Source organism: Ambystoma mexicanum, chromosome 2p (assembly GCF_040938575.1).
Source record: "Ambystoma mexicanum isolate Mex_15411 chromosome 2p, UKY_AmexF1_1, whole genome shotgun sequence".
NCBI classification, from domain to species: domain Eukaryota; kingdom Metazoa; phylum Chordata; class Amphibia; order Caudata; family Ambystomatidae; genus Ambystoma; species Ambystoma mexicanum.
This window is the reverse complement of record NC_090923.1, coordinates 709,840,845-709,851,478: the sequence shown is the minus strand read 5'-3', so window position 1 is coordinate 709,851,478 and position 10,634 is coordinate 709,840,845. Positions and strand designations below refer to the sequence as shown.

Below are 10,634 nucleotides of genomic sequence, written 5' to 3'. Positions count from 1 at the left end.
GGGGAAGGAGCCAAAGACAGATCTGCAGCCCGTAGGTGTGGCACGGGCGAGCCAGGCTTGCCAGGAGGGAGCCTCCGTGGCCAGAGGAGGGTAGCATCACTCCGAAGGACCTGCAAACTCGAGGGAGCCAGCTCTAGTGGGCTCACCTTTTTACCGAAATTGGTCAATAGATCCAGATGAGGAGAGGTCTAGGAAAGATTTTAGGAACAAAAGATCCGGCCCCTTTAAAAATTAAGCGTTCCAAAATGCAAGCACAGAAGCAGTGTGGTTCACTTAAGAATGTATAAAACACAGCATGCAAAGTGGGCACGAGCAGCTCTATTGCAGGACCACAGCTTTATTTCTGTTTGCCTACTCTTACTGAATTCAGACAGTTGCCTTCTGGCCTTGACCTAAGCTCTTCTCGGCACCCCCATTGACACCAAGAAAACAATGCACCAAAAAAACTGGACAAAAATACAAGGATTTTCATTTGGCAAAATATATTTCATATATTCCTTTCAACAGAAAGCCATACAGGAGAACAGACAGGAGATGCTATTTACACACACGCCTTATAAATATACAAAATATACAAATTAAATATGCATATATAGAGAGATATATAAAAAGAATCTCGATGCTTTGTACAAGAAGCATTTCTTTAAATTATAATTAAAAAAACATTCAAATAAAAATATTACACCCAAAGCTTTGTTTCTCGTTTATAAAGCTGAGTTCTCTGTGGAAAGGTTTATAGTCTGTGTGTTCTGTGTTTTTTTCCTGAAATAAAAAAAGGACTGGATGCGTCAGCCTCACGTCCGCTGCTTCTGGAAGTTTCACTGAATACAGTTCCGAAGGCTCCTTTTGACGCCTCTCCTTCCAACGTCTTCGATCTCAAAAAACAAAAGCACTCGGTCAAGAACCCTTTAGGTTCGAGGATCACGACTTCGCCCGGGCGTCGCCAGGAAGCATAGAGCATCTGTCTCTGCTTCGTCTTCCAGGTATCGAAAGTGGGGTGCACGCAACAGTTTGTGTAGAGAGCATGAAGATTGCAACCAGCGCAACCTTTTGGTGAAAAAGGACCGGCCTCTTTCCCAAAGCTCTAGTTCAGAAGTCCGTTGAAATCAAAATGGAATGCATCATGACCATGCCGTTAGTGCAACTTTTCCCCCGGCTTTGCCCATCCTACACACTCACCGGGACGCCAAATGCCGTCCGCTCTTCGATCCCAACGCAGCTTCCACCAGGAATCAAACCATAGTTTTGTATAAATAGCAGCAGGAATAAATATTAAATATAAAAAACGGTCGGTCTATATATAAATAAAAAAATAAAAAATCTAACTCCAGGAGTCCAGGAAGGTTGTAAACATTGGTAATCGGTGGAAGCCCCAGGCAAGGTTTAAACCTAGAGAAAAAGAGAAAAGGAGAGAGGGTTAAGGTCTGCTTCTGTGTATTGAAGAATCTATGTTCCATTCAAAGATGACAAACCATACCAGGAGGCAATCTCTTTCCACCATTGGATACAAAAGAGCTTGTGGTAATGTCTAATACTTAGAACCCATTTGCTAGGTAAGGGGTTCTGGACAAGAAATGGGGGCCTCCAGACTTGGATAAGACAACGATAACAAGAGACAGGTAAGTCCCCTGAAAAAATGAACTTGCAAACTAAAGATTTTGCATAGATTTGATCAGATAACTATCTAAAATGTCTTTCACAACACAAGAAACCCAACCTTAGCTCCTACTTACTTAGCTGGCAGCTCTTTTCCCAACATTTTTCACATGTAACAAACACGATAGAACATCTCTCACAGTATAAAGGAGACCTCCGTGTCTACTCGGGCATTACTGGACTGGGGTAGCATTTCTTCCCTTGGATCATAAAATACACTCCCACTAGGACCAATAGAACATATCTAGACTGAGCTGCTACACTAATAGAATTCACTTACCAAGCCTCATAGATTACCTGAAGTATCAATTAACTATTGATCCAGCATGCAATATCACACAATGCCAATGTCGTGGCAATCACAGAGGGTGCGAGGATTTGTTGCCGAATGCAGACACCTTGACAAAAGGGGTGGACTGGGGCCCGATTCATGGAATATCTGCGCAGAAAAGAGAGTACTTGTACGTTCAACTGAGCACAAATCTGCTTTCATCGATTCATGGAACCGAATGCGCAGTACTTTCCCGGACTTGCATGGGCGTTGTGCTGGCTCGGCCCGTCTGTGTGAGCCACCCAGGGCCTCGCATGTGACTCTTGAGCAGTGCAGAGGTGTGGCCTGCGCAGCAGGTTGGGAAGGGGACGGAACACCAAAAATGGGGAAAAACTTGCAAAAAAGTCGGCATTCCGAGGGACGGCCTGCAGGCACTCCGTCGCATGCTCAATATTGGGCGGCACGAGAAGTATTCATGGATGCAACCGTGCAATGCCTCGGCTTGGAACTGGCCACGCAAGTCCTTCATACGATAAACCACCCGAAGGCAGGCGTAAGTACACTTGCGAGTAGGATTTTCACCGTGCAGATGGGGTCGCATGTCGGATTTTGCGGCATGTGTACTCAATCGGGGCTCTGATGTAACTTAGCGGTGCACATAAGCAGTGTAGCAGGGTGCAGGAACGTTTTACATGGGTTCACACACAGATTTCCCGAGTTATTGCGGAGTTACCATTTTTTATATGCATGTTGTCGGGGTGACGGATACAGTTATAGGGACCCTGAGTCGCAGGTCTGCTTGCGGGGGACCACACACAATGTTTGAAGGGTGCGCGCATTCGTGGAAGTGGGAGCGCACAAGGGTAGCTGTTCTGGATCTTCATGCTTTGCATGTGGGATTGTGGCTGGCGTTCCGGGCGTGACTTGCGAATGCGGTTACTTTGCGCGTCAATTCCATGAATATGCGGGGGGCATTTTTCTTTCTGCATGCCATGTCCTTCTCGGCACGCGCCCCTTGCCAGATTTCTGCGCCTATTTCCACGAATCGGGCCCTTCCTTGGTGTTTATGTCCAAAAACATGACTTTTTCCCATTTGGCCAAATGTATTGCACAATTGAATGCTTTGGATACACAATGTTATTGATATTAAAGTTCTGATCATAATATTGTATTTCAGTCCAGAGGACTTGCTCCTTCAGGCTCAAAACACTTGACGTCTCTTAGATTTATGATAATATGTCAATTATTTTCATAATCAAATCAACATTGGTTACCAAAGGTTCAGTACATCATATACTTCCATGTCAACACCTTTAGGTACAGTTTATTACTTTAGTGTTTTAACCTATGACTTCACAACGCCAATCAAACTATCACTTGTATCCTGGTGCAGCGTAGGACCCTACACTGCTCCCGGACACATGAGAAATCCTGTTTGATGCAGTGAAACATATTCATCTTCCACTATTGCTCTAAACATTATCCCCTTTACCCTCCATGTGCCGGGGAGGGGTGCTGTGTGACACTTAAACCTGCTCCCTCTGCTGCGGTGGATACGTTCTCCCATCCTCTCTGATGTGCTGGTACAGATTATTTTACACAAGGAACGCTCCCACAGGTGCATATTGGAAGGATCGTAGACAAAAAAGAGCTTAAGGACCAGGAGGAAGACTCATCGTCAGGGAGACGCCCTATCCCCTCCCTCGTTACACACTGACACGTAAAACCCTCTACAAAGGATTTTCAACTCGTCAGGGCTAGTTACCGCTTTTATGTTTTTTGGGATAATTGTGGCATACCCTGTACAAAATTCTTCATCACCAAGATCGGCTCTCTATGGCATATCATGAGTCTTCCTCCCAGGACCCCCATCAAAGATGTCTTTAAGACCATAAGCACAAGTTGCTGAGCCCTAGAGCTTGACTACCCGACACGTTTCAACTCCCCCCCCGCCCCGCACCACCACCCTGAAATAGAATGCACATGTCAAGCAGTAGCACAGATGCCTTTCGGGGGAATGGGGCAGAAGGTAAAGCGATAGGCTCCAGGAAGAGCAGTACTTACGGTTCTGAAATAAATAATTAATTCCAGTAGCAGAAGTTGCTACTGGACTCACATCTCTGACATATTCATTACCTCTGTGGCATAAATGCACGGCTCCGGGGGGTCTGGAATGATATAAATAGGACGATAGCCCCCTTCTTTAGGGTACCCCATAGGTGGACCACAATGCCTTGCTTCAGACTTTTTACTGTAACACAAAGAGGACACGGGTTAGACCACATTCTGGTGGAGGTGGGAACAGTGAAGGACAGGGCACAGGGCGTTGCAGGTGCCCACGCATGGCTGGCTGTCAAACAGAAGCTAAATCAAAAGAGGCAGCGGACAGAAAGTCAAGCATTATAAAGCCAACCATGAAGGAAATGAACAGAGGACTAAAAGAAAAGTCAAGCCACAAAAAGGGAGCACGAAAGGATAAATAAAGAAAAAGAACAGTTGAAAGTCAGGAGGGAGGGTGCACGTGAGGGACAAAAAAGGAAGATGAATGAAAAAGAATAAGAAAAACATGTTAAAATTGTGCATTAATGCAAGAAGAGAAAGGGAAAAACTGGAAAGAAAGGATTAAACAAGAATTAAAAAATAGGTAATCAAAATAAAAAATGGAGGGATGAGAGAAAGTAACTGCATAAAAAAGTATGAAGGATGGATAAACAGTGAAGAGAGGCCAAGGGTGATATGGGAGGAAGCGAGAAGGAATTTAAGTAGAGGGGGATGGATGAAGCCATAAAGAAAAGTACATGGAAAGGCATGAAAGAGAACAAGAGAAAGGTGGCAACCGTGAGAAATAAAAGCAAGAAGGGGGGTGGAACTAAATGGAGAAAGGAACAAAGAAGGCAAAGAAAGGGAGAATGTAAGGAAGGATGCAAAGATAGAAAACAGGAGACAGAACAAAAGAAGATAGTGACAGAGTGAAGGACAGCAGGGAGGTGGCAGAATCCATAGGAAGGAATGGAGGGAAGGAAGGATGGCGCTATATAAAGAAAGAATGAACAAGAACAAGAGGAAGATAGTAAAAGAGGGAAGGGAGCCTGAAGAGGGAAGGAAAGGGGGCAAGAATGACGAAAGTGAAAAGAGGAAGTAGGAAAGTGAGGGAAAGGGAGAATGTAAGGAAGGATGCAAAGATAGAAAACAGGAGACAGAACAAAAGAAGATAGTGACAGAGTGAAGGACAGCAGGGAGGTGGCAGAATCCATAGGAAGGAATGGAGGGAAGGAAGGATGGCGCTATATAAAGACAGAATGAACAAGAACAAGAGGAAGATAGTAAAAGAGGGAAGGGAGCCTGAAGAGGGAAGGAAAGGGGGCAAGAATGACGAAAGTGAAAAGAGGAAGTAGGAAAGTGAGGGAAAGGGAGAATGTAAGGAAGGATGCAAAGATAGAAAACAGGAGACAGAACAAAAGAAGATAGTGACAGAGTGAAGGACAGCAGGGAGGTGGCAGAATCCATAGGAAGGAATGGAGGGAAGGAAGGATGGCGCTATATAAAGAAAGAATGAACAAGAACAAGAGGAAGATAGTAAAAGAGGGAAGGGAGCCTGAAGAGGGAAGGAAAGGGGGCAGGAATGACGAAAGTGAAAAGAGGAAGTAGGAAAGTGAGGGAAAGGGAGAATGAAAGTAGAAGATGGAAGCAGATACACAGAGATTGAGGAAAGGAACAACACAAGAACGAGAAGAACAAGAGACAATGGGGTCTTTCCAAGTCTGGTGGTATCGCACCGGTAAATTCAGTGGGATACCACCAGACAGAATTACTGTTGCCGGCACTTGGTCTGCCGGAATTACCGTCAGATTCCAAGTGCCAGTAAGGGTAAGTACGACTCCATCGGTGGTTTGCCAGTATTACCAGCACTGGTAATACCATTGCCGGTAATACCGGCTGTTTTTGCTGGTGGGGGGCTTGACTTACCTCCAGCTCTTGGCCGGAGGTAAATCAGCCCCCTCCCCACCATTGGCAAACTGCACTGGCATGCTCCTAATGCGCTCTGAAACACTTGTGCACGAGCGCGATATAAATAAAATATCAATTCGATGAGGCTCACTGACAGGAAAATAAGAGTAGTATGGATGAGTGAGAAAGAGGAAGAATGGAAGAACAATGGAGTGTGTATCAAGAATGGAGGAATGTAGGTAGAAAGAGGAGTAGAGATGGAAAACAAGGATGATGGCCACATGCCATTTAATAACACATTACTTGTGCAGGTAACTCCATATGAGGGGAAGACATGACGGAACATTGTGAAAAGGGTTAGACCTAAGTATTCTATTAACAGGGATGAACATTAATATCACATGATGTACATTATCGCATATTCAAGTTTGCCTAGCATGTATCTAGTTAGTACATTATGTATAAAGGGTAAGACACAGTTTCCATTCATCATTAAATTGATTATATTGAAAATGTCCCAGTTACATGCAATAAAGATGTGATAAGAGATCAAGGAGGAGGAGAGAGGAAAATAAATAAATAAAAGATGAGTGGGAAATGAGCTAAACCAAAGGACAGCAAAAAATGAGTAAATAGGAAGAAAAGGAGATCTGAAGGACAGAAAGGAAGAGAGCTAAAGAAATAGAAGGCTGAGAATAGATGAAATAACAAGGGCAGTACACTCACTTTTCCAGTTTCTTCCTCCCAAAGATCTCTGCTTCAGAGACATTACGCTCCAGGAGTTTCTGCTTGTACTTGAAGTTGTCACTCAGGCAGTCCGTGCCGAATCGTGGTTCTTTATTGGGCACCTTAAAGCACCCCGGTGATATAAGAAACGCCTCCTTTTCTTTCAGGTTGTTCCTGGTCTCCAGGTCATTCTTCACAGCGCGCTTTGCTTTCAGCTGGTTCCGGCGCATTTGCCTCAACACCACCACGGCAGCACACACGACTAAGGCCAGGGTGATCAGTCCAAGGGCAAAGGAGATTGCCACAGCTACTGGAAACTGGTCATCGGCCACCCGGCGGCTTGTCGATGGCGTCGGATCTTGGACCCGGAATTCGCATGTGGATCCCATGTATCCTGTAGGGCACTCACAGACATGGCCAGTGAAGTGGGTGTAGCAGGTACCCCCGTTGCGGCAGGGGTTGGAGCCACAGGCATCCATGCGAATGCTACAGTCCTTCCCACCATAGCCCAGGGTGCAAGAGCAGGTATAGCTGTTGACGCCATCGACGCAGGTGCCACCATTGGCGCAAGGGTACTTGGCACAGTCGTCAATGTTTTGATCACAGCGGATGCCTGCAAACCCAGCCCGGCATTTGCAGATTATGCTCCGCCCCATATCCAAGCAGTGGCCACCTTTGGAAAAGGGGAAAACTTTGTTAAACCCAAGTAAATACATTCAACATGCCTGTAAGTCCATAAATAGACTTGTGAGGATTAGGGAATACATATTTAAAAAGGGAAAGTGCCTATCAATGAAGCAATGTTTGTTGTGTTAGGGGTCACTGAGAAGATCCTGGGAAAGTCAATCAGAATGGGCAAACAAGTTTTCTCAGGCTTCAGAAAGTGATTTGAGTACAAAGATTTGAATATTGAGCCTCAGCGGATCTCCATGTAATCGCAACCAACCTTTAGACCGCAGGTGTAAGAATTCTAGGATTTGATACTTAATCGAAGCTAGACACCGTTAGAGAAGGTCATGAGGATCCAGATTAGTGATTGCACATCAATCTGGAGAACAGCATGTTCCAGGCGGTGTCCTGCCTACTCTCATCCAATCACAGAACCTTTCGTCCGATTGGACCAAGCTCTGTCCATCAAGCAAGAGGAAGCCCCGGAACAATATTGCTCTGGAGATTTCCACCTGGCCTCCAAACCCCAACCAAGACTTGCAGGCACCAAGCCACACACACATCTCTGCAAATTATGCAGACTTTCAACTTGCGCCCAATCATTTATGGTTTTACCATCCCCTCCCGAAACTGTACACAAACAACTAAAGAAGTTTGAAGTTTCCATCAACAGAAGGATTGCAGGTGCTAGGCTATCCACTGTTTTTCAAGAATACAGACCCTAACAACCAGATCCCAGAACAGAACTACAGTAAGACTGTAAAATAAAGTCCGGCACTGTCTTATGCGTTACACATTTTTAACCAGCTCCCAAGTTTGTGGAGATTCGCCTCAAGATCCTACATCTTCACAAGCTCTATCTCACTCCCACAGTTGTCAACCACCTCCCAACACCTGGCAAGTTTCCAACCACTTAAAAACACTACAGGGCTCAATCGGCAGCACCACACAATACGGATTTCATTAGGTTCCAATAATCCACCATCCCAGACTCTGAACATAATGTCACACAGCTGACTCAACAGATGCTCCACAATTACATATTCAGACTGTACCGTTCAGGCAGGGATTATTGCTGCAGCGGTCGATCTTCTTCTCACAGTTGGAGCCGTGGTAGCCCACTGGACACCTGCAGGTGTAGCCACCACTGGCCTTCTCTGCGCAGGTCCCACCATTGAAGCATGGCCCGTCCGCACAGGTCATGGCACTAATCTCGCAGTTCTTGCCATAGAAGCCCTGGGGGCAGGTGCACTTGTAGTCATTCTCCAGATCCTGTCAGGGAACACACATACTATACAGGTTAGTTAACTCATGGATGACAGCCCGGCCACAGAGTAGTCCCTCCCCTTACATGTTACCCACTTTTCCCTGTCGTTAGCAGACTTTTTGAGCCAAATCTCACAGTTCAGTGTCTGAACAAATGTATTGAATAATGGGGACCCATTGTAGAGACAGTCCAAATCTGTAGGGCAGAGTTTTGTACAGAAAATCCAGATTTCATATAGCCACAGACTTTCAAAAATCTCTGCAGATTCTAGAATGCAGATTCTAGAAGTCAGCTGCAGAGTCTGAAATGTTTTTTAACAGTTACAGTAGATTTCCCCTGTGTAACTATGGCATTTGAAACTCTGCAGAAGTATGAAAAATATGTCTTCAGATTTTCACAAAAATTCCATAGATTTAAGCTGCCTCCCATTGATACTGGTACGGATTTCCAAACCACTAAAGTCAACAATTCTTCAACCCATAGAAATCTTTTGATAGCAATACAGACAAATCTCCATTTTGTTATGTTACTCAATATTTATACTATGCCCAGCCCAAACGCAGTTGTCTTACAGTGCCCGGCCTTGTCCGAAGTGGTGTCATATTGTGATGCCTCCAGAGTGTTGTCAGATCTTAGTCTGTGGACCAGAAAGAGTGGGGATCGGGGAGCTATTATTATTATTATTATTATTATTATTATTATTATTGTATTTATTGAGCGCGGACCTCGCTTCGAGAAGCAATGGAGCACTTTAAAGGAGTATACAACAATACAGATACGTAATGGACTGCTTTACATAAGCATTCAACCGTAGCTGTGATAGGAAAGGTGGATTAGACGGTAGGACAATAGCATGGCTACCATAACTCTCTCTGCAGTGGGGGTAGGGTGGCTTCTGCTACTCTCTTCTTTTGGGGGTGGATAGGATGACTTCCATAACTCTTGGGTGGGGAACGTTGGGTGCACTCCACCATTCTTTACAGGTCATGGATGAATGGGTGTGCAGTCATTTTACCGAAAGAATTTCAGAGTGGTAAGTTTTACCTAATAAAAATTACTGGGGAAAAAACTGAACATTTTAAATAAATATATATATGGTAGTGGGGTAAGGGGTTAAAATGGGTTGGGATGGTGTTAAAAGGGTAGGAAACGGGGTTTGGGGGGACCACCCAGATACACACAAAAAAACAGTACTTTCTGGATTTTGTACTTCGGTAAAACTTACCACTGAATATTACTTCAGTAAAATCACATATAACTGATGAATGGTATTGATTTTACTGCTCTCTTTTGGGTGGGAGAAGACTAGTATGAATTGCTTCTATTGTCTGGTCGAGGGAGAGTACAATGGATTGTTCTTGCTATTCTCTCCTGGCTGCTAGGAGAATAACATTGCTTCCACTACTTTCTCCATGCTGAGGGTATGTTCGATAATGTGACTTCCTCTACTCTCACCCAGGTAGGGTGGAATAGTATGGCTTCCACTACTCTCACCTTGGTGGTTAGTACAATGGCTTCCATTTCTCCCTCAGATAATGAGAAAAAAAGGATGACTTTTACTCTTGCTTTTTGGGTAATTGAGGATTAGGATTGCTACTGCTACATTCTGCTGGGGATGGGAAAGTACGGTGGCTTATATTGCTTTCTTGTGGTTGAGGGCTGCAAGTTGGATGGCTTCAAATACTCTTTTCTGTTTAGGTGAGTATGCCATGTCTTCCAATGACGAACTCCTGTGCAGATAAGACTAGGCTCTCTTCCCCTTCTTTCTTTCTAGAGAGTTCAAGTTGTATTCTACTCCTCTTTTCGTGATAGGGTCCCAGCACAGCTGCTGTTCACTCATATTAGAAGCCTTTTGGCACACACTGCGGGGAGAAGTTTTGCTTGTAGCAGCCTTAATTCATCACCTTTTACAAGTCGCTACAGCCATAGCACCTAGAGGTGACCTGGCTCACTGATGCTGTATGAAATTATGTTATGCATACTCTGTTTCATGTTCTGATTGTTTGCTTTGAATCCCAAGGGTGAGTCGGTTGAGGAATATAGCCACATTGTCCGGGAGGATAGCTCAGGGGCAACATGCTTGATTTGGAAGCAAGA

At 44.7% G+C, this 10,634-nt stretch overlaps 1 protein-coding gene across 1 annotated transcript in view; it reads right to left on the bottom strand.

Annotated features, from left to right (window-relative positions):
* Window positions 1–465: 465 nt before the first annotated feature.
* LOC138566699 (delta-like protein C) overlaps window positions 466–10,634 on the bottom strand; it is a 62,987-nt gene continuing 52,818 nt past the window's right edge. The window contains exons 6-9 of the mRNA XM_069644286.1: window positions 8,326–8,542; window positions 6,602–7,274; window positions 4,064–4,178; window positions 466–1,389 (exon numbers count right to left, since the gene is read on the bottom strand). Of these exons, the coding sequence (XP_069500387.1) occupies window positions 1,384–1,389; window positions 4,064–4,178; window positions 6,602–7,274; window positions 8,326–8,542 (1,011 nt within the window). The 3' untranslated portion in view covers window positions 466–1,383. The remainder of the gene's footprint in view (window positions 1,390–4,063; window positions 4,179–6,601; window positions 7,275–8,325; window positions 8,543–10,634) is intronic.